Below are 24,722 nucleotides of genomic sequence, written 5' to 3'. Positions count from 1 at the left end.
TTAATTGCTTTAACTCCATTTTACAGAATCCTGGGATCTGTAGTTTTGCAAGGTCTTTAAGCCTCCTCTGCCAGAGTTCTCATGCCTCTCAAAACTACAAACCCCAGGATTCTGCAGGATGAAGCCATGGCAATTGAAATGGTGCATTATTTCTACAGTGTAGATGCACCCTTAGTCCACACTGTCTAGAACTGCTTATTGTTATAGTTTTGTGTTTTGATTCCAATAATCCTGTGCCTCAGTCACTCACTTTGTTTGCTTGTGTTTTTTTTTCCTTCCCTTCTCTCTCTCTCTCTCTCTCTCTCTCTCTCTCTCTCACACACACACACACACACACACACTTTCTATGGGACCCTTGAGCAGCAGATGAAGACGAGGATAAAGATGATGATTTCCGAGCTCCACTCTATAAGAATGTGGAGATTAAAGGGATCCAAGTACGGATGAAATGGTGTGCCACCTGCCATTTCTATCGGCCTCCACGTTGCTCCCACTGCAGTGTCTGCGACAACTGTGTTGAGGTAGGAAAAAGCCCCTTTCCATAATTGAGGGGTTCAACAGACCACCCCTAAGGAGCAGCCTGTAGCCGCCCCTTTTAGCACTGTATCGGGGCTGCCGTGGCCCTGATCTCTCCTTTCTGTAGCACAAAAAGAAGCCCCAAACATTGGCTCCTTTTTGTGCCATGGAAAGGGCACCATAGCCGTTGGCGTGGAGCTTTACCACGCTCCTTTGGCACTGAGTCATGTAGGTGCAGTGCCAGAGGAGTGCCATGAAGCCGCACATCATGTCTGTTGAGCCCTAGGTCCCCACTTTTTCATGACTTATTTGCATACCCACTTAGAGGTGAATCCATGTACACAACTTGTGCCTACACCCTTCAGAGTGACTCAGAGCTTAGAAAAGTCACTGTTTTGGATAACAATTCTGGTAATAGTACTTCAAATAAGTAACTAAGGCCTGGAACAGGAAAACAAACCTGAGAAAAGCGGGTTCTTTTAAGCCACAGGGGCGACGTAACTAGTGCACCACTGGTGCACTCGTTATGTAAGCGGCGCACGGCAACATTCAGATGCTGCATGGCACTTACGTAACAATGGTGGCACCCATGTACACAAGGCGACACCATTGTTATGCCGCCCATATGTTCAAGGGTTAGGGACCGTGTGGTTGCCACATGGTCCCTAACCCTAGAATCGGCACTGGTAAGCCGCTTTATGGCTGTATGTACCGCGCCTATGTCAAGTTGTAGGATGAAGGCACAGGGGACCACAGCAAGGACAGCAAGTACCAGCTCCACTTTACTCTTCTTCTACCTGTTCAATGAACATGTGAAAAGGTGAAAAATCTCTGTGTAATGCATGTATGGTACGCAAATTATTCTCCTCTCAGTAAAGAAGCCGACCATTCTGGTGTATCACTTTTGTCACACAGTACATTAGAGGTCTTGTTTTATAGAACTCTGACATAGTTGCTGATAAATTGGATGCCTTAATGGTGCCCTCGGAATGTTTAAACAATTAGCCCAAAGAAGCAAAAATGTATTGCTTGTGAACAGAGAGGACTGCATTTCTCCTATTTTATTGCCAGGCCAAGTGTTTATTATTGCTATGCTCCACATCCAACTTCTGAAGGGCTACTTCTACTGTGAGGTAGTTTTTGTTCCCTTGACAGAATGATTAGGTCTTTTAAACAAGTTTTAAGTGTAGTCAACTGTGCAGCAGAAAAGGGGGCTGGGTATGAATTTAATCGAGGGAAATAGGTAGAAAGTCATTCAGCAAAATGTCAGATTCAGCCACAGTAAAATGTAAAAGGCACTGAGTGTAGTCCCAAGAATGGTGACAGTGAAGACGAGTGGAGCTGATTTTCTCAGAAATGAGAAGAGAGGTTTTGCTGATTCCAAGATTTGTTTTTTAAAAAATTTGCATAGCAGTTTTTATGGAACTGGAGGTATCCAAATTTATAGAATCTTGGAGGGGGATCTGTTTTCCCCTGCCCTCATGTCACCCTGTCCACTTGGGGCAGGCCCAAAGGCCCGATTCAACTACGAACTGTTTGCATGTGGGAAGGGCAGTCCCACAGTGAATCTGAGATTTCTCTCCCTTAATGTGCTTTTTAAATTATTATATTATTATTATTTGCATCTTGCCTCTCCCTGTATTGGATCAAGGTGGGTAACAACAAACATAAGAACAATAAAAATAAAACACAACAATTCACAAGTAAAAATATAGCAAAACATATAAAATCCAATTCCCTATCTCCCTCTCACCTTAAAATAGCATTAAAAACGACAATTCCCAACTGGAGAGTGAACATTCTGAGGAGATCAATTAGGGAATGCCTGCTGGAAGAGATCCATTTTTATTGCCTTCTTAAAGGCCTCCAAAGATGTTAAATGGTGGATCTCCTCCGGCAGGTCATTCCAGATTTTTGGAGCGGCAACAGAAAACGTCCTCTGGGAAGTCGATACCAGTCTGGTTTTCTTAGACTGCAAGAGATTCTTCCCAGAGGACCTGAGAGTGTGAAAAGGATTGTATGGGAGGAGGCATTCCCTCAGGTAAGCTGGACCCAAGCCATGCAGGGCTTTATAGGTAATGACCTTATACTGTGCCCGGAAGCTAATAGGCAGCCAGTGTAGGGATTTTAAGATAGATGTAATAGGTTCAAATTTCAAACTCCCTGTAACCAATCTGGCTGCCATATTTTGGACCAGTTGCAGCTTCTGAATGAGGCATGAGGCTTGCCCCAGGTAGAGCTCATTGCAGAAATCGAGACGAGAGGTTACCAGTGAATGTACAACCGTTTCTAGGTTTTCCCGTTCCAGGAAGGGTCGTAGCTGGCGTATCAGCCGAAGCTGATAACAGGCACTCCTGGCTGTCGCATCCACCTGAGATGACAGCTGAAGCGACGAGGCCAGGAGTACCCACAAGCTACAAACACAGTCCTTTAGGGGAAGTGTGACCCCGTCCAGAACTGGAGAGTTTATCACCATTCCCGGATTAGGATTGCCTATAGCGAGTACCTCCGTTTTATTTGGATTCAGTTTAAGTCTATTTTCCCTCATCCAATCCATTACTGACCTCAGACAGTCATTCAGAGGGGAGATGCCATCCTTGGTCACTGAAACAGTCTGAGACATGGAGAAGCAGATTTGGGTGTCATCAGTGTACGGATAACACTCACTCCATGTCTCCGGATGATCTCACCCAAGCGGCTTCATGTAAATGTTGAATAGCATTGGAGACAGTATCGTGCCTTGAAGGACACCCGATTTGAGCTCCCTCTTGGCCAAACAACTGTCCCCAAGCGACACCATCTGGAACCTGCCCTAGAGATAGGACCGGAACCACTGCAAAGCAGTGCCCCCGATTCCTAACCCTCTCAGGCATTCCAGAAGGATACCATGGTCTATGGTATCGAAGGCCGCTGAGAGGTCCAAGAGCACCAATAGGGCCACACTTCCCCTGTCGATGCACAGATGGAGATCATCGACCAAGGTGACCATGGCAGTCTCAACTCCGTATCCCGATCTGAAGCCAGTTTGAAATGGATCAAGATAATCAGTGTCATCCAAGACTGCTTGAAGTTGGTTGGCAACTGCCCTCTCGATCACCTTGCCCAAAAACGGAAGGAGAGATACCGGCCGATAGTTAGCTTTTGCTTCGGATTTTCCCAGACAATTCGGAGCACTCTGTAGCGATGCCAGGCAGCTGTTTATACAATGTCCCACTGTGCTGCCTGCCACTGCAGTGATTCACTCCCTTTGAGGTCACAACTAGGGACTTTATCACAAGAGAAAAAAACTGGGACTAAAAAGGCATTTTCCCAGCAAAGTCCCGAGAACATGGCAAGACACACCATGATTAGAGAGGATTTATCCCAGGAATAATGAGGGAATAACCAGCAACAAATCATTCATTGGATTACCCCATAAATGATTTGTTGCTGCTTATTCTCTGGTTATTTCCAAGATAAATTCTCTCTAATCACAATATGGTCTGCAAATCTTCGCCACAATCTTGGGGCTTTGCCAGGAAAATACTTTTTTAATCCCGTCTTTCCCCCTGCTTCCCCCCCCCCCCATGTGATAAAGTCCTAGGTGCCCAGCCAAGAGATCGGTGCTTGGCATCTCATTTTCGACCTCAGAGGGAGTGACTTGCACGAATGGCGGTTGTGGGCAGCACAGTGGGATGTTGTGTAGACAGCCACCTAGTGTCGCTCCAGAACATGCTGATACGCGGGGAGAGGAGTTGGGGCAGTTGTGGTGCCAGAATACTCCAGGGACAGCTCAGAGTATCCTGGCCAGTATAGACCTGCCCCTGGTCTGGGGATGGGAAGCTTTTGGCTTTCCAGCTGTTTGGGACTTTTCAGAAGTCCCAGCCAGCATGCCCAGTCTTAAAGTACTGTGGGAGTTCTGGTGCAAAACAGCTGGAGGACCAAAGGTTCCCTGCCCTGCTAAACTGTTGCTTGAAGGAGGGAATGGCCTGCAACCCTCCTCATGCTTTACTGCATCATGGAGGAGGACACATGAACCACCCTTTTGTTCTAACATTATTTCTCTTTTTTGAGACAATGGAGATCAACCATTGGCTGTACTGGTTGGGACATCTATGAAATGGAGTCCACCAACATGTGGAGAGCCCCTAATCCCTCATTCCTGCTGCATTGCAAAATCTTTGCAAAATCTTTCAAGGCATTAATTTATCCATCCACATCATAACATGTAACAGTAACAGCTGACCAACCAAAGATAGATTCATACAAGGTGGTTTTGTCCCTACAGGCTCTTTCTTGGCCAATTATAATTTCTTGGCCAATTATAGTTGAATCGGGCCTTTCTTGGCAATCAAACCTTTCTGTATAAATAGGGAAATCCAGTGTATTTTCTTTCTCCCAACCTTTTGAATGCAACATATCACACAGTATCTTGCCATCAATTCCGATTATGATTGGTTCTAATAGACAGCGTTGCTACATTATTAAGCTTTGATTGCTTACTGAAGGGAATCAGCAGAACCATTAACATCTCTTGAATCAATAAATTGTGTCCTGAAAGCAAGCAACATATTGATTCCTCACTCCCTCCTTCTTGTATGTGTGTGGGTGAAAGTCCTCTATATTTATGCATCATTCTGCTGCCAGGAGATGTGGTCACAGTGAAGCATTTGTTGGTGTTTCACTCCAATAATGAAGGGAAGAGCTGTAATTCAGTCATTTCATTTACATTTAGGTTTTAAATTTCACAATTACTTAGGGATGCATAGAATAGCTTGCAGGATGTGCAGTGTGCCTGATTTTACAGAGGACTCTCCTCTACCTGAGAATGTCACCTGTTTGAAGAACTGCTTAGATTGTCTGGTTCAAAGATAAAGAACCAGAAGAAAGGAAAGCTGGGGTCTGAAATTGCCTATTCACAGTTAGTAACTCTGAGTAAGCACATAACCACATCTGATTACAGTCCTCCCTACTTGTAGTGACATGTATTGTGTTTCTATTTAAATTACACCTAGTCCAACCCGCTGCCTTTTAGGTATACACAAGTACAGCATTCCTGAAAGATGCCCATCCAGCCTCTGTTTAAAGATCTCCAAAGAAGGAAAGTCCACCACCCTCTGAGGCAGTCCATTCCACGACTGAACAGCTCTTACAGTCAAAATATTCTTCCTAATGTTTAGCTGGAATCTATTTTCTTGTAATCTCAACCCGTTGGTTCATGCTGTAGTCTCTGGAGCAGCAGAAACTAAGCGCGGTAGCCCTTCAGATATTTAGAGATGGCTTCATAGCACCTCTCAGTTTACTATTCTCCAAGCTAAGCTTGTATACATAACTAAGAAAATAACGGCATAAAATCTATGCATATCAGTTTGCCCATGTATAATACATTAGTCTGCAATCTCCATGCTGAAGCCAGTATGAAAGGAGAGGAAGGCTGTGGAGCATGATGGCGATACTCAGCAGTGGTTTCATGAAGCTGCCTTCTTGTGACCCTTTTTAACATGGTTGATTTTCCCTCTGTCAGAGTTCAGCATGTAGTGGACTAACTACTGGATGGCTTCACTCTATGTCCAGATAGAAAAACAATGCCCCCCTTTCAATTAAAATGCCTAAAGCTGAAGTTTCACTTGTACAGTCTCCAACATTATACCTAATTAGGTTTGTACTGGGAACAGTTTACCCCTTCTACCCTTCAAGTGCCTTGTTATTTTTTATAATACATTAGGAAAGAGTTCAAGTACCCCTTCCTTTTGCAGAACATTCCAGTGGGTACAGACAAAGTGCATAAGGAAACATACAGAGAATGGGCAGAAGAGACAGTTTGTAATTTCTGGAACGTAGCAATTTAGAAAGGGCAAAAAAAAATGACAGTAGGCGTGGAGCACAGAAATGTGCATTACACTTGATACGAGCAAGACAATCCAGAACTGGCTTGCTTTTGAAGGGCTAATTTCTTGTTCGTCTCCAAAAATAGCAACGTAAAAATGGCCTGAAGTTCTCAGTACTTCTTACATTAGGGATAAGAGTATTTGGTAAGCAGTTAAACAGTAAGAACTTTATCGCACTGCGTTCCTTCCACCCGTTCTGAGAACGGAACGGAAGGAGCAGGGCCGAGTGCGGAACGAGTGGGGGACGGATTTTACCGCACGCATCCGTCCCCCATTCGTTCCCGTTCCCCGCTCGGCCGTTCTTAATCCGTTCCAGAGGGGGAAATTTTTGAGAACTGTTCTGAACAGTTCTCAAAAAGCGTCCCCTCTGGAACGGAAGGGGCAGAGAAGAGAGGGGGAACGGAAGGAGTGAGGGACGGGTGTGTGCGGTAAAATCCGTCCCCCACTGATTTCCGTTTCCTGCTGGGCCGGGCCGAGAACCCGGTGCGATAAACTTACAAGAGTGGATACAGTGAATGGGGAGAATGTGGCCCACCCATGAAAGAGAAAAAGATATAGGAGAAACAGATATAGGATCATGGGGAAATATAGGATCATGGGGAGCAATCAAGCAATCAAATCTTTCCATGTTTGGAAATCTGAAATGAAATTGAGCAGGAAATGTTGGTCTGCAAAAATCTGATGGGCTGCAGTAGAAAGAACAGCCTTCTTGTTAAGGCTGGGCCATCAAAGGAAAACTATGAGCTTAGATTCAGGTGCACACCTTTCAAAGTTCTTCTTTACACCTTGGAAATCTGTATTATACAGGATTATAACACCCAGAGCCTCCATTTAGCACAGCCAGTGTCTGTGCTGGCTCAGGAATTCTGGGAACCGTAGTCAAAAAACATACATTGTCAAAGCTCTGCTTTCTGCCATTAAATCAGAGATTGGAAACCAGTAGATCTGCAGGTGTTGTTTGATTTCATCTGCTATCTGGCCCAGCTAGCATGGCCCGTAGCTAAGGGTCATGGGAATTGTAGTCCAACAACATCTGGAGGGCTGCAGCCTCTTCATACCCTCTATAAGATGTAGACACTTAGGCCTGATACAAATGGGTAAAAAGCGGCATCCTGGCACCGATTCTAGAGTTCAAGAGCACGCAGCGTCTCCATGCTGCTGAACTCTAGTACGTGGCGGCACCATGATGACGCAAGTGTGGTGCAGCATCTGCACATCATCGGCACTTGACAGTGCACCAATGGTGCACTCGTTGTGTCGGCTGCACACACCTATAAGAACCCGTTTTTTCTGGGTTCATTTTGGTGCAGAGGGACGCTATGCGGTTTGGGTGCCATGGCATCCCTCAGGAGCAAAAGCGGGCAGCTCCAACCTGCCCTTTTGGGGTGGTCTGTTGAGCCCTTTAGTTAAAAATAATAAAGCAAAACTGACATTTTCAAAATGGTGCGTGCTCAAAACCAATTGAGTTTTTCCTGTTTTTGTTGAGAGTGTCTGTCTAAATAGTTGACAAGGCAGGCTAAAAATGTATATAGTACAATCTGCAAACCACTGTTGTTTCTTTCTGTGTAGTTGGATCTTAACATCTTCTCTTTTCCTCTCTTTACAAGGATTTTGACCATCACTGTCCTTGGGTTAATAACTGCATAGGACGGAGGAACTACCGGTATTTTTTCCTTTTCTTGCTGTCCTTAAGTGCCCACATGGTTGGTGTGTTTACCTTTGGGCTCATCTTTGTTTTACACCATGCAGAAAATCTGGGAGCCGTGCATACTGCCATCACGTATCCTTCCTTCAGTGTATGGGATGTTCAGAGGCTGGACACCTATTCGAATATTATTTCTTAGAAGATAAACAGTGTCATAGAAGTAAGCATCACTATATCTTCTTCCAAAAAAAAAAAAAAACCCACACACAAATTCACACAACAACAACAACAAAAATAACATGGAGGGAGATTATATTTTAAGCGTGGAGTACTTTTTCTTCATCTTTAGTCATTTTTATCCATAAAGGGCTAGGATTTCCTTAACGCCGGCAACACAGCATGGCAGTCATGTGTGTAGCTGGGTTGTTCTTCATCCCAGTTATTGGTCTCACGGGCTTCCATATTGTTTTAGTAGCCAGAGGACGCACAACCAATGAACAGGTAAGAAGATGATGATGATGATGATGATGATGATGATGATGATGATGATGATGATGATATTATTATTATTAATTATTATTATTATTTACAATTCTACTGGCATTCAGATAGCATACAATACAATCTTTAACATATAAGATAATTTATACGTTGAAATAAGATAAAAACACTGGATTTTTAAAAGCCATATTAAAAATGTGTGTATGGCAAAGTATAATTCAATTTTCCGATTGCTCCTGCTTGGCAGACGTTGCTACAGTAACCAAGGTCTTACCAGATCTGAAGTCAAGGATGGCAACTGGCTTTCTGATCTTGCCTTGTTAGAGGAATGCCAAGACAATGTCCAGGTTCTGATATTATGCTAAGCTTTTAAAGTCTTAGGCCTATTACAGACAGGCCAAAATAAAGCTGCTTCGGGTCTCTTTGGAGGTATGCTATTTAAATGATGCATGGGTCCTAAGAGTCCGGAGGTCGCACCAAAGCCACACTCCATTCCTAAGCACTGGAGTGCAGCTTTGGTGCAGCTTCTGGATTCTTAGGATGCATGCATGCATCATTTAAACAGCATGCCTCCAAAGAGACCCAAAGCAGCTTTATTTTGGCAGTCTGTAACAGGCCCTAGTTATTTTACATACTTGTTCTTGTAGGGGGAACTAAGGAGGATGATAGGGCATCACACATCACTGTGGCACAAGCAACATGCTGACTGAGCCACACACAACAAGAAGTGCTCCTTCCATTGGGTGGTTCAGTCAGGAGTCTGCTTCGCTTCTCCTCATGCCTTTATTGAGGTGGGCCTGGGAATTACTGTTGTTTTACACTCTGCCCTCCTTATCCACGGATTCAAGCATCCACGGCTTGAAAATATTCAAAAAAGTATAAATTCCAAATAGCGAATCTTGATTTTCCATTTTATATAAGGGACACCATTTTGCTGTGCCATTATATTTAATGAGACTTGAGCATCCACAGATTTTGTTATCCACGAAGGAACCTGGAACCAAACCCCAGCGGAAAACAAGGTCCTGTTGTATCTGGTTGGTGACTGGATCTGGGACTATCTCTCCCTGGTTAATTCCAAAAGAAGATGGAACCCAGGCAGTGGGCATGACTGACTGGGACTCTTCACAGGCCAACTTACGTTTATAGGCTGGATGCTTCTCTTACCTTTCTTAAAGTGTCCTGAATATTATAATTCCAGGTGACAGGGAAGTTCCGTGGGGGAGTAAATCCTTTCACTCGAGGATGCTGCGGCAATGTGGAACATGTTCTCTGCAGCCCTCTGGCACCCAGGTAAGCTAGGCGAAGAGAAATCCACAATAATAATTAATGTGAGGCCGGTTCCCTTGACTGTTCTCCCTCCCAGCTTAATTTAGTGTATGGAAAAGCCACCTTTAGACCTAGACAAGCTGAGTTCCATTCTACTCCTCACCTCTAATGCAATATTACTAATAGAGAAAATAATTTTTAAGATTTGTATCTTGAATATTTCTCGTATTTTCAACTCTTGCTTTCAACACACAGAAATGTAGATGAAACCAATTAAAACATATCCAGCTAACTGGCTAAGGGCCTGAACAGACAGGCCAAAATAACACTGCTTTGGGTCACTTTGGAGTATGCTGTTTAAATAACACACGCATCTTAAGAGGCCAGAAGCTGCGCCAAAGCTGTGTTTTAGTCCTTAGGACTGGAGTGTGGCTTTGCGGATTCTGGCCTCTTGGGATGCATGCAGCATTTAAACAGCATATCTCCAAAGTGACCCGCAGCAGCTTTATTTTGGCCTGTCTGTTCAGGCCCTAAGATTTCTTTAATGGATGATTATTGTTGCTGTGTTTTTTATTACTGTGTGTGAGCCACCTCACAGAGTATCAGCAGAAAAGAAATTTTGACATCAGGAAAGACTGAGGCAAGGGTAATAATAAATGGCAATGGGAAATGCAATGATAACAAGGGAGGAATGCAGTCAAATAGAGTTATCAACTTGCTTCCTATACCCTCTTGTTTAAGTCTAGATTAATTCAGTGGGACTTTTGAGATAACATGCATAGAATTGTGCTAACAGTTAGTTACATGTACTTTTCATTTCAGCGGGAGATGAGGGCCGCAAACAATATTTTTGATACATCAGCTGCATTTGGCTTCATTTGGTTTGGCTAGGATTTATTGTGATGGAAACAAATCTTGGGGAGCCATGGGTGCACACTCATGATTTTATGCTTGTGTATGTGTGTCCATGAGTATAAAATAAGATGATAAAATAATTGTTGCAAGCATTGCAGCCAATATAAATCTGCCTAGAGATTGAATGTAATCAGTTAAGCAGTTCCCAGCCAGTGAAACCAATAAAAAGGCACTGGAGAAAATGTTCTAATAAAGCAGATAATTATTCTCTACCAATAGCACCCTCTTCTTCTCCCATTTGTTGTGAATTCAAGAAGGATATTGTAAGCTTTTCCTTCTAAACTCATTGCATCATAGTTTAGCATTATGTCTGAACTCTAAACTGTGGTTAATCATAAATATATCAGAAACCTCCATGCTCCTCCTCATGGCTAAGCTCAAGGAAGAGAGGGGAAGACATGCATGTAAGTTAAGCTCACAATTCATCACAATGAACTGTGGTTTATCATGACATCTAAATGCAGCCGTTCTGTCATCTCTTCTGTGTTGTGGCAGGCAGTTGTGGTTCTATGACACAGTATTCTGGGGATGAGATCGTTGTTGTTGTTATGTGCTTTCAAGTCATTTCAGACTTATGGTAACCCTAAGGCGAACCTATTATGTATGCTTGCAATGATCTAGAAAGCAACAAGAACAGGAGAAGAGCATTATAACATTTTGCTTCTAAAAAATGTTTAATGATAGCTCAGATAACATTGGAGGAGAGTTTTGCTCACTTCTGGTTTTTTAATAGGAGCTTCAAAAATTGCTGATTTCTTTTAAACAAAACTGACAGATTTGCACATCTGGGTTGAGGGCTTTGAGTGATTTGCTCTTAAAAAGTCATCCTTTGAATTCATGTGTTGAATCTTCATGGTGCTGAATTGGGATTGCTACCTATTTTTTCTTCTGTCATGCTCCTTGTCTATAGTGCCTGTATGGCAAGAGGTAACACATGACTCTCTTCTTGATAAAAGCAGTTGTATATTGAATCTGTCCAATGTGGATAGTGAGATTTTAATCTGGATCGTTTTTAGTGCTACTCTATTCTGCTTTGGTCAAGCCCCACTTGGAATGCTGTATCCAGTTCTGGGCACCACAATTTAAAAAAGACATTGAGAAACTGGAGCATGTCCAAAGGAGGGTGACTAAAAAGTTGAAGGGTCTGGAAACCATGTCCTATGAGGAACAACTTAGGGAGCTGGGAATGTTTAGCCTAGAGAAGAGAAGGTTAAGAAGTGATATGATAGCCCTGTTTAAATATTTGAAGGGATGTCATATTGAGGAGGGAGCAAGCTTGTTTTCTGCTGCTCCAGAGAACAGGACGCGGAACAATGGATGCAAACTACAGGAAAAGAGATTCCACCTCAACATTAGGAGGAAAGTCCTGACTGTAAGGGCTGTTCGACAGTGGAACAAACTCCCTCGGAGTGTGATGGAGTCTCCTTCCTTAGAGGTCTTCAAGCAGAGGCTGGATGGCCATCTGTTGGGGATGCTTTGATTGAGAGTTCCTGCATGGCAGAATGGGGTTGGACTGGATGGACCTTGCTGTCTCTTCCAACTCTAGGATTCTACGATTCTATGATTCTATGAAATGGCTCAAATTTACAAAATTCTTCATACCTTAGGCTCCTATTAAATGAGAGGGCTTTTTTAATGAATGTAGGAGAAAGCAAAACTAACCAACTCATCCATATCTGTTCTCAGGTACATTGTTGAGCCAAAGAAGAAGCAACCTGTAACTGTTAAACCACCTTTCCTGAGACCCGATTTAACAGAACGACAGATAACCGTGAAGATAAGTGACAATGGCATCCAAGCTAATCTCAACCGAAGTAAGGTGAGCATTTCTTGCCTCCCATTCTAACAAATGTGCAGGCTCCTGGCATTTAGTTTATGTTGGTTTTTTTAACGCCGATGTACGTTAGCCATTTACAAGCTACTACTAAGAATTATATGATGACAGGACAGAAATAGAAAACAAGAAAATGAAAATAAAGCAATATTTGAATGAGCAGAACGTTAAACCAATTAAGGAATCCCAGAAACAAAATCTTAATATAGAAATTTCCAAGAGAGAAATCCTGGAGGCGATCCAGAAATGAAAACTGGGAAAAGCTTCGGGTCCTGATGGATTATCAGCTATATTTTATAAAAAAAAACTAAAAGAAGAATTGACAGAACCACTTAAACAAAGCTTTTAATGAGGTATATAAAAACGGTATCCCTGAAACATGGAAAGAAGCCCTGATAACAGTTATCCCAAAAGGAGAAAAAGATCTTACTGAAATAAAAAATTACAGACCCATCTCCCTTACCAATGTAGATTATTATTATTCTTCTTTATTCTTATATACCGCTATTCCTTATTCAAGATCATAGTGGTGTACATGTTAAAAGGCATCATTAAAACAGTAGATTATAACATTTTTTCGTCTATATTAGCTGAAAGACTAAAGAAAATCTTAGTCGAGTACATACATGAAGATCAAAATGGATTTCTACCTGGGAGACAAAGCCAAAACAACATAAGAACTTTTATAAATATTCTTGAGCATTACGAACAACACAATGAAAAAAACCTAGCTTGTATCTTGCTTGACGCAGAAAAAGCTTTTGACCGGGTAGATTGGGAATTTTTGGTTGAAGTTATCAAAAGAGCTAACATGGGAGAAAATTTTATAAGGTGGATAGATACGATATACCATGAACAAAAGGCATATCTATTAATTAATGATGAAAAATTTAAGGGCTTCAAGATAAGAAGAGGTACAAGACAGGTATGTCCCCGTCTCCCCCTTATTGTTTATTTTAACGCTTGAAGTTTTGATGAACAAGATAAGGAGGGAGGATGGAATTAGAGGGGTTAAAGTTAAAGAGACAGAATATAAACTAAAAATCTTTGCAGATGATATAATTATTTTTTTAGTTGACCCGAATAAGAGTATTAAGTTACTGATTCATACCATCAATGAATTTGGTTTACTAGCAGGATTAAAAATTAACTCAGAAAAAATAATGATTCTCACAAAAAAATCTCCCAAAAAATGAGGAAAAGGAACTTAAGGAAATATCAGGGTTTTGCATTGAAAATAAAGTTAAATATTTAGGAATTTATTTTACTAAAAGAAACATCGAATTATTCCAGAATAATTATGTTAAAATATGGTCAGAAATTTAAAAAGAACTAGAAAAATGGACTAAATACCACCTGTCTTTCTTAGGGAGAGCTGCTATAATCAAAATGAATATTCTCCCTAGAATGATATATCTATTTTCCAACATCTCGATTATTTCCAGTGAAAAATATTTTACTATATGGCACAGGGACCTGTCTAGATTTTTATGGCAGGGCAAAAGGGCAAGGATAAAATGGAAACTTTTAACTGAGGAAAAATTAAAAGGGGGATGTAACTTGCCAAACTTTAAGTTGTATTATTATGCTGCCTGTCTTAAATTATTAGAAGATTGGTTTAAATTGAGTAACAATAACCTATTGAATATTGAGAATTCTAACTTAAATCTTGGCATACATGCATATATGTGGTATATTAAACCTAAAGAGAACAATATCTTTAATAACCCTCATGTTATAAGAAGGTCACTACTAAAAGTATGGTACAAAATGAAAAATCAATTCTACAATAACATTCCTCCATGGGTGTCATTACAAGAAGCTTATTATAGCAGAACAAAGAATAAAGATATACAATGGCTAAGATATGGAGATTTAATATTTAAAAATCTTGATGGATATATATATTATGTATTATTCATATATTATGAAATCAATTGAAGAGCTTAATGAGAAAGGGACGGCGAAAGATTGGTTCTTATATAAGCAACTTAAAAATCGCTTTAAGGTGGACAATAAAGCCCCTGGGTTGACTACAGGTAACAACGAAATTGATAAAATCGTGATGGATAAACAAGGGAAACACATATCTAAGTATTACAAACTATTAAAAGAAAGAGATCTAGAAAATGAAACCATCAAGCATAGTATGATAAGATGGGCACAAGATATTAAAAAAAAACTATTACAGTAGAAGAATGGGAAAAATCTTGGAAAAGAACAAATAAATTCACACAATGCCAAAATTACAAAGAAAATTAACTAAAAATGTTGTATAGGTGGTATTTAACTCCTCAAAAAATCCATTACATATATAAAACTGGTAACACCAAATGTTGGAAATGTGGGAAACCTGAGGGGAATTTCTTTCACATGTGGTCGTCATGTGCCAAAGCAGGAGAATTCTGGCAAATGATTCACAGAACAGCCCAAAGCATCCTTGATATATGCATTCCCTTTGAACCAAGTTTATTTTTACTAAATATGACCCACAATATAAAGGTTGTAAAATATAATAGAATTGTTTTATACATGGTTTCATGCGCAAGAATTCTGTTTGCACAGTCATGGAAAAATCCAAATATTCCATCCGCTGAAGAAAGGCTTATAAAATCATATGAAGCTAGAAATATGGACATACTAACTACCTTATTGAAAGGAAAACCAAAAGAAAGCTTAGAAATGGAGTGGAACTGCCTTAAAGCATTTGAGGATAAGGGTAAATTACTTATCTAAAATAACAACTAGCATGTGGATTATTTTTCTGAAATTTATACGCTACCATAGGATCTTCTTGAGTAAGATTAAGTATCAGGAGTAAACAATTAGTTGACAACATGTTGGAATATCCAATTGTAGAGGAAGGGGAAAAAATAGGAGGCTATCGATATCTATTATCTTATGTAAATATACATTTGTAAAATTTGTAATTTCTTGTTAGTGTTTAAACTAGTGTTTGTTTGTATGTTTTCCTTTCTATTTCTCTCTACTGTTGCCATATGTTATTCTAAATAATTTATTTTTTTTAAAAACTACTGTACTAGAATGGCTTCACTGATATGAATTCACACAACTGACTGTATTTGTGAACCCTCAAGAAGAAAAAAGTCTTGGGCTGGCCTCAGTTTGATGTTAAAAGGTGTAGCTATGTACATGAGGTGGCACAGAGAGATCATTCTTCCTTCCCATTTCTTCTTTCCTTTGCTTTCAAAGTGTGTTAAGGCTAGCAAGAGAGGCTTGAAAATGTGATCTAAAAGTCCTGGTATTCAGGGATGTGGTTTCTGTGTGAAATGATCCTATGAATCAGATCCAGTAGAAACCCTGTCACCAATTTATAAGAATGTCCTTCAAAAAGCTGTGCATGCATGACGAAATATTTTTATAGGCATCTATACATTTTAAGTAACGATTCCAAAAACGTTGTTATGTGCGCACAAAACAACATTGTCAGAACAGATGATTTGTGATTTTGCTTCACAATGCCTTGTGCAGTGCGTAAAGATGCCCATGAAGCTCTTAGAGAATGCTAAGACTTGAAAATAATCTAATGTAGTCTTACCTCCTGCTTTATTGTTTAATGCTTATTTTCAGTCTAAAGTTAGTCTGGAAGGTCTGGAAGATAAAGCTATGGAGGTCCAACCTCCTCTACCACCCAAAGGAGATTCTAGCAAATACAGTGAGCTGGGCAGCAGTGAAGGTACAGTGCTTTATTCTTGTTTTACTTTTGAAACCAGATAAAAAAAATTTGAGTCTCTTAAATCTTTCCTTCAACTGAAATATTTATTGAGGTGTGTTGTGCTATAGAAACCACTTCAGCAGACAGAGGAAATGCAGGTCCTGAGCAGGAAAACACAGGCTTGGCCCAACATCTGACATGGAGACAGGGCGCCTGGCTACACCCACATGGCCAGGTGCCCCATTTCCATGTCAGACACAGCAACAGGGGTCTTTCTAGTAGTGACAATGGGAGAGTAGGGTAAGGGGGGGGCGGGGCTGTCTAATCTGTCAGGGTTTGCCATGGAGTTTCTGTGAAACTCCATGGTAAGCTGGGGGCCAATTTGATCCACATTAATCCCCAGTTACCCCAGGATCTGGCTGGATCCACCAGATCCACGTGAGGATAGACCCATGTGGGACTATCCACATTGGCTGAAAAGCCTGTGTTCCCAGCAGCAAGTTGACATGAGGCTCTGGGGAGCACAGGCCTTTTGGCCCATGCAGGCCCGTAGCATATGTACAGAAAGTACATTTGGGGCCCTAATGTCCTGAGTCCTACTGCGCCACGTTTACACGGGGTGCTCATGCGCCACGTCCAAATGGCGTGGTGCATGAGGGACGTCACAGCGCCACCACTGAGTGCTTATGGAGCCTCTGTTGTGGCGGACAAAGGATAGCCCATGTGGATACCCCCATAGTTGACTGCACTACCTTACATTCAAAAAATCTCAAGCATCACCAGTTATAAAGATCAGGTAGCAGGTGATGGGAAGGACCTGAAGTGGGGACTAAGGGGTGCTGTTGCCAGTCAGAATAGATTTGATGGACTATAGTAGTGGTTCTTACTTGGTTTAAGGCAGTTGTGTGCAAAGATTCAAAACTCCCACAGTTTATACCATCAAGCAGCACAACATCAGATCTACATCCCCTTTTGGCAGAAACTATAACCTTTGCATGCAAGATGATCCCAGGGTTAATCTCTGGCATCTCCAGGTAAAGCTAGGGAAAAGTTCTAGTCTACAAAACCTAGAGAGCCACTGCTAGACAGGATAGATAATACTGAATTAAGAGGGCCAGCAGATGCACATGAGATGAGGCAAATTTGCATGTACTTTATTTGAGAGTGAGAGACCAGCCACATTCAAGTCAAGATGTGATTTGCTATCTATGCCGTTCTTGGTGCAAAGACAGGGCTGTGTCTGGCTCTGTTTACATTCTTGCATGTGAAACTCTATCTGCTGAAATTTCTTCTCCTGCAAAAATATCAAAAAGTGCATGGACCCTGTTCCCCCTTTTCCTTATTTTGATCACACACACACACACACACACACATATATATATATATATATATATATATATATATATTGTAGTATTATATGCTCATGATGCTAGCTGCCTTGGGCTCTTACTTTCAGGAAAGCAGAGTGTACACTATATAAATACATACATACAGTGGGACCTTGTTATCTGCTGGAGTTTGGTTCCAGGAACCCCTGTGAATAACAAAATCCGTGGATGTTCAAGTTCCATTAAATACAGTACAGTGGCATAGCAAAATGGTGCCCCTTCTATAAAATGGCAAAATCAAAGTTTTATAATTGGAAATCATACTTTTTAAAAAATATTTTCAAGCCATAGAGTCCTGAATCCATGGATGAGTAAAACCTCCTTTTTTAGCTTCCTCCAACACAACTTGTTTTGGACTGCTGGACTTCCAAGCCCCCTGCCACCTGCTTTCTTAGGCCAGATCTTCTGTCACCTACAAGTTCTTTGGGCTGCTTTATTCCTTGCCAGGATCTAAATGGGATGGGAATTTAGTGACCTGTGGGCTAGAGGCAAAGAGTCAGAGCTATAGGATGAAACCAGGAACCAGAGCTGTGGAAGATATGTTGCAACACACTACCTAGCCAGGGAAACAATTATATTATTTTGGCAAAAGTCATCATCCAAACAGGAAATATTTTATAGTCCTTCAGCAGGTGGGTAGGGCCTGTCCAGAGCCTAAGAATGTTTCTGTGCCCAGGAAGATACTCCAAACTGCAGTTCAGGTGGTTGATCACAAGGAGCAACCTTCAACAAAGCCAAGGGTTTCTGCTTTTGGCACCAGCAGCTCCTGACACGTTTTGTCCCACATGCTTGAACAGGAAAAAAATGATCTATTTTTGTTCTTTGTGACTGCAGAAAGAGAAATAATAAGTATGATTTCTTTTCTTTTCTTCAGAGAGTAGCCTTTCACCCAAACTGATCAGCCCTCCCACACCTGCGATGTACAAGTATCGCCCAGGTTTCAGCAACAATCCAAAAGTACACTACCATGGAGCATCTGAGCAGGTAAGCATATATCTATCTGGCTGCAAAACTGTGGAAACCCCGCCCCCCCAGACACACACCTGGAATGTAAAGAACACCGCACAACTGACACCAACGGATACTATCATTTGTATAAAAAGAGTGCATACATTTTATTATTTTATCACAAAAATCAAATTGTGTGTCTTAATGAAAGATACTCAGTTATACAAAGCTTACTGGCTATTGAACAATTTGCCAGAGAGAGAAAGAGAGAGAGAGATTTTGTCAGAAAAGGCAAAATACAGTTTGAGAAACGTCAGGAACAAACTGTTCTAGAACATGGCCACATGGCCTGAAAAACCCACAAAAAAGAATGGCATTAATAATTAATATTATTAATGCCATTTTTTCATTAATAATCATTAATATTTAATTAAAACTTATCCATGGCCCGAAGAAGCTTAGCCTACTTTAATTTTGGCCCCTACATACTGCCAAGTTGTGCAAGTCTGTCTTAACGTAATGTAATAAGTATTGGCAATGTGTTTTTTTAAAATTAAAATAATAAGTATAAGTAATTGCTTTTAAAAATGAGCTTTTCACTCTTTTTTCGTATATGGTTTCTTAAAAGTTCTTTACATCACAGAAAGCAAGCTTACCCTTTAACCATGGTCCTTTTAAACTGCAGGAGGGAGATGGATCAAGAAATCCCACTTTAAGAGACTTACATGTAATGGCTCATAAATCTTTCTCGGGGAACCTGTCTCCCAGTTGATGGAAAGAGCTTTTTGGAAAGGGAGCCTTGCAGTATGCAATTACTGCATCAAGTTGGTCATGTCTGGAGAGCTTATTATCTCAAACGCTTCACCTTATTGCCTGACCAATGTCTTCCTGCTTCTATTTGTTACACTGTGCTGTGTTTGTGTCTGCTAGTTCTGAACCTGCAATCTTATAGTGCAGAATATTCAGAAAGGACGGGTTTATAGAAATGACACCTCCGGGAGCAGTGGGCTACTAAATCAGACAGTTACATTTACAGAATCACAGAATCCTAGAGTTGGAAGACACCACAAGGGCCATCCAGTCCAACCCCCTGCCATGCAGGAACTCTCACTCAAAGCGTAATTAGTTACAATTATAGTCTTACCTTTAAAAAAAAACTTCTAATGTCCTGTTTTGCAAATGTAAGTAAATGTGTTATTCTAGGTTACTCAATAGTTACTTTGGGTACTTAAAAGATAAACACATGCTACAAACCCCCGGTCTCGGTGCAAAACAAACACTCCACCCATCCATTTTGCCATTACATCAATCCCCACAACAGATCATGAGGTAGTACTGGATGAGTCTCCCTTATCCAAAATGCTTAGGGCCAGAAGTGTTTCGGATTTCGTATTTTGGAGTATTTGCATATACACAATGAGATATATTGGAGACAGAACCCAAGTCTGACCATGAAATTAATTTATGTTTTATGTACACCTTATACACATTATATGCACCTAACAAGATTCTTTGATCTGATTGTATGAATGTTAGTGTGAATATTAGTTGATGATCCATTATTTTAGTGAATGAATAGTAATGTTATTGTTTTAACGATTGTATTTTATATGGAATTGTTTTATTGCTGTAATCCCACCTCGATCCGCAGGGACAGGCGGGAAATATAAATAATTATAATTATTATTATTATTATTGCCTGAAGGTAATTTTATACATAATAATTTTGTGCATGAAATAAAGTTTATGTAAACTGAAACATCAGAAAGCAAAGGTGTCGCTGTTTCAGCCATCCATAAAAAAGGTTTTGGTTTTTTTGGAATATTTTGGAATTTTGAATAAGAGAGACTCTACTCTGTAGCATAGAAGACAGCATGAAAACCAAAGGCCTGTCTTCTAGCTTTTATGCAGAGATAGCAGGAGACTTTTTTTGTGTGTTCCAACTGAGTGAAAAAGGCTGAGACACCTTTTCTCATGGAGTATGAGAAAATGTTCAAACGTTCTTTAATCCCTATTCCTTGCACTTTTCGGTGAGCAAATGGTGGGCTTATAAGAAGTATTTGGTTGGCTACTATAGGAAGCAAGATGCTGGACTACTTGGACTTTATATGCATCCAACAAGATTCTTATTCTTATATGCATCCAGCAAGATTCTTATGTTCTCATGCTCCTAGTATTATGGGGAAGGAAGAAAAATGTCTTTCTGGCTGCATCTGCACTGCAGAAATAGTGCCGTTTGACACCACTTTAACTCTCATGGTTCAATGTTATGGAATTCTGGGATTTGTAGTTTGTTGCTGCCCATCAGTCCTCTGACAGAGAAGGCTACATATCCCACAAAACTACAAGTTCCGGAATGAACCTCATTAGGCTGTGTCAATGTAAACAGGGTTTCACTTTCAGAGCATAATGCCCAAGATGATCTGTATGGGAGAAGGTGGTCCTTTAGACAATCTGATTGTGAATTATTTTGAACTGTATGAACCCAAAATTGTGCCTTTATTTTCTTTCAGATTTCCATCCAGGAAGGACACAAGCAAGGATCTGTGATGGAAGAGAATGACAGTAGCCTGGATTACCAGTCAGAACCAAGCCTTGATATTCCTACCTATCGGAAGAGTTCCCTTCACAAGACTTACCAATCTTCTCCGCTGCAAATAGACTCCTTCGCTGTCAATTCACGGTCTCTTAGCCTGAAATCTGCCAGCAGGAGAGGAACAGACAAAATGCCCCTCCACTCCATGAAGTCAGAAGGGACAGCTTCAACCCCTTACAAAAGCATCTTTTCCCCCAACTCTCTCTCAAACAGGAATGGGAGCTTGTCCTATGACAGTTTGCTCAACCCCATGTCCCCCTCAGGGAGGAGGTGTATCGCTCATTCTGCCATGGGCTCGGTTGGGTACCACTCACCATATTTGTCTGCCAAAATGTGCCATCTGCGGGGCAGAGAGCTTCAGCGTCCTCCTCCACAGAGCTTCAGTCCTGTGATGGGCAGCCCAGCCCCACATCCGCGGGACCCTTCACCGGTCCGCTATGACAACCTGTCGAAAACAATTATGGCGTCTATCCAAGAGAGGAAAGAAATTGAGGAGCGGGAGAAGCTCCTTCACTCTCACCCAGACTCCATGTTTGCAGACTCGGGTGTCTACGACACTCCTAGTTCTTACAGCCTTCAGCAAGTGAGCATGCTGTCGGAAGACCCCCGCAGCATAGCCATGCGATATGGCTCAAGGGACAATCTAATGACTACCGCCAGCTTTAGTGTGAGGAACCCTGTCCTGCAGGCCTCTGTTTCTTCTCTCTCGAGTGCAATGACCAGGGCATCAAGGACTTCCACGCCGTCTATCCAAGCGGATCTAGCCAATAACAATGTCCAGGCCCATCAGGCACTGCAGGGCAGGATGAGCAATGGCTCCTACAAATCTCCCAGTCACCAAGTCCCATCATCCCCAGGTGGGATGACTAGGTCCCCCTCATACGGAGGTCCCAAAACTGTCTCATTCGTTAATACCATGGAGATAACAGAGGCACAGCCTATGGGGACTCCAAGGTACCGATAGCATTATGAAGTCTGTTGTTTGCAGCAGGGGCAGGCAGAAGACAGACCAGGATCTAAGTGGTAGATCTCTGGGTGACTTGCCACAAATTGGCTATGGTTTTTGACTCTGTTCTTTTAACAACAGCAACATAAAAATGCCCCACCTCCAAGTTAAATAGCCGAAAGAAGAAAAGCTTGTGTGTGCCCACCTGAGCCAAGGTTTCACCCTTGACTCTGGTTAGTGGAGCGAAATACATTATTCCTATTCTTGTTTTTATTCTTACTTCCATTGCCACAGCCTCTCTCATCATTACCACCAAAGTATATCCTGTAAGCCTGAAATCTGCCTGCCCCTGATTCATATATTAGTAATCTTGTTTCTCCTTCAGAAGACTGTGTTTAATCTTGAGTATTTTGAGGGGACAATAATCTTCCAGGTTTGGGGAAACATTTTAACGTTATAGAGGTTAATGTTCAGTGATGCTGCATGCCACTCCCTCTGAACTGTGATAATAAATCATGAATAATTCTGTCACTAGTAGGAGACACTGGTCCAAAACACACTGCAGAAATAATCCTGTTTGAGATGGCTTTATCTGCCCTGGTTCAATGCTCTGGCTAAATGTTTTGTGAGATATTTAGCCTTCACTGTCAGAGAGCTCTGGTGCTACAATAAACTACAATTTCCAGGATTCCCTTGCCTTTAGTCAGGGCAGTTCAAGCGGTCTCAAACTGGATTATTTCTACAGTGTGTTTTGGACCACTGTTACACAAACTTGTACATACAACTGCCAGCATCTTGTTAGTGACTTACGTTCATGAGTTCCATTTTGGCCAGGATGCAGAGGGCTATTCACTTGCCTTTGCTTTCTATCCAGAAACCTCCCACAACCTGGCAATTGTCAAATTCCCAGAGGGACCCCCTGGTGCTGTTGTGTACCAATGGAGAGAGATGATCGAGACAATAAATATCTGGCTACTCTGAGCTCCCTGAGGATTCAAAAGTGGAGTGCATTCCATTTGAGCGTGTACAGTGGTCCCACCACATTTGCTGGAGTTAGGGGTGAAGGGTCCCCATGAATGTGGAAAAACTGCAAATTAAAAAAAAAACTATTCCTAAGAGTACACCTCTCTTGGAATCTCTAGGTCCTCCAGTGCAACTCTGTGGTCAACATCTCCCAGAAGTTGATCACAGAATCATGCTGGAGGGCCTACGAATGTGTAGAGAGGAACGTCTAGCTTCCCCAGCACAACTCTTAAGGTCAACTTACAGCAGAATTGCATTGCAAGACAGAGATTTCCAGAGAGAGCATATTATTCAAAACTGCAGATAATCAAATCCACAAAGGTCAAAGTTGCAAATGTGGAGGGCCAACTGTACCCTCATTTCTTCCTCCGCAGGCTTCTTCTCCATCATCCAAACTGCCTTCTGCTCCCTCTTCTCCCCTCTGGTACAGAACAGCAGGAGGTGCCCCTTCTGGGGCTTGATAGCTGTGGAGTGGTGGGAGGATGTGTACCAATGCCATTGTCTGTTGAATCTTGATTTTTGGTTTCTCATGCCATCTGGGTATTGACTAAACAAGAAGTTTATTGGGGGAAAAGGGTTATAGGATGAGCTGGCACGGTTTTGAAACAGAAAGAAAAGGAGAATGGAGCCTTTTGTAAACCAGGATGTACTTAAAAGAGGGGTGAGGAATCTTTGGCTCTCTACCTGTTTTGGACTACAACTTGCACAGTCCCTAATCAGCCATTGTAACTGGGGCTGTGGGGATCTAAAGTCAAAAATGTCCATCAATCCAAAGGTCTCCTACCTGCCAGAATGTAACACAGTGCAGAATAAACTAAGTATCATAGCATATCAGTGCGGGATGGTGGTGATAGGCGAAGAAACAGCTGCTCTGGAAAATGTTACAGAGCAGTCCTATGCATGTCTACACAGCCATTAGTCACAGGTAAGTGTGTATGGGATTTGCACACATGCACACAAACTGACATACTTTCATCTAGAGCTTGGAAAAGGTGTTTTGGTTTTGGTTTGGTTTTTTGGGAGCATAACTCCCTGATACCTTTTTCTGGTACAAAAAACAACTTCTCCAAACTCTGCTTTATCTCCCAAGATTCTTATAACCCCTCTCCCACCAGTATTCCACAGATCATGCTAAGAGCAAGCAAGTGGTACTGGATACTTACTGTCTCCCTCCTTCCAAAATTCTGCTGCTCTGTAGTGTAAATGAATCTATACTGAACCACCTTGCTAAACCTCATTGAGCTTTGCAAAACATAATTCAAAATTGTGTCGTTTGTTTTTTGTGTATGTGGGAAATTTTATAGTGTAGTGAAATCTGAATCTGGAATCCAGTTTTGGAGCCCAGTTGTTCCTGTGGGGTTCTCTCCAGTTAAGAATAAGCCCATTTGGAAACCTGAGCAGGGAAAGGAAGGATTTAAACTACTTGCAGCCTAAATGATGGTGCAAGATGAACAAAATAATCCTCTGAGCTCCAGGGGTTTAGGGGCTTGTCTGCATAGACAAGTTCCCCCAAATTCCCTCCAGGCTCACTATGCACTGTTTACATGATGCCAGGTCAAAATCCCAAACCAGGTGTGGACTGTCTTCATGATACCCAC

At 41.6% G+C, this 24,722-nt stretch overlaps 1 protein-coding gene across 2 annotated transcripts in view; it reads left to right on the top strand.

Annotated features, from left to right (window-relative positions):
• ZDHHC8 (zinc finger DHHC-type palmitoyltransferase 8) overlaps positions 1-24,722 on the top strand; it is a 147,481-nt gene that overhangs the window by 111,851 nt on the left and 10,908 nt on the right. For both annotated transcript variants that reach the window (XM_042442153.1, XM_042442155.1), the window contains exons 3-10: positions 364-521; positions 7,991-8,163; positions 8,427-8,529; positions 9,731-9,822; positions 12,400-12,532; positions 16,139-16,244; positions 18,486-18,595; positions 21,073-22,109. In XM_042442153.1, the coding sequence (XP_042298087.1) occupies positions 364-521; positions 7,991-8,163; positions 8,427-8,529; positions 9,731-9,822; positions 12,400-12,532; positions 16,139-16,244; positions 18,486-18,595; positions 21,073-22,109 (1,912 nt within the window). The remainder of the gene's footprint in view (positions 1-363; positions 522-7,990; positions 8,164-8,426; positions 8,530-9,730; positions 9,823-12,399; positions 12,533-16,138; positions 16,245-18,485; positions 18,596-21,072; positions 22,110-24,722) is intronic.

Source organism: Sceloporus undulatus, chromosome 10 (assembly GCF_019175285.1).
Source record: "Sceloporus undulatus isolate JIND9_A2432 ecotype Alabama chromosome 10, SceUnd_v1.1, whole genome shotgun sequence".
NCBI classification, from domain to species: domain Eukaryota; kingdom Metazoa; phylum Chordata; class Lepidosauria; order Squamata; family Phrynosomatidae; genus Sceloporus; species Sceloporus undulatus.
Note: the sequence above shows the minus strand (reverse complement) of the source record. Positions and strands in the feature narration are given on the sequence as shown.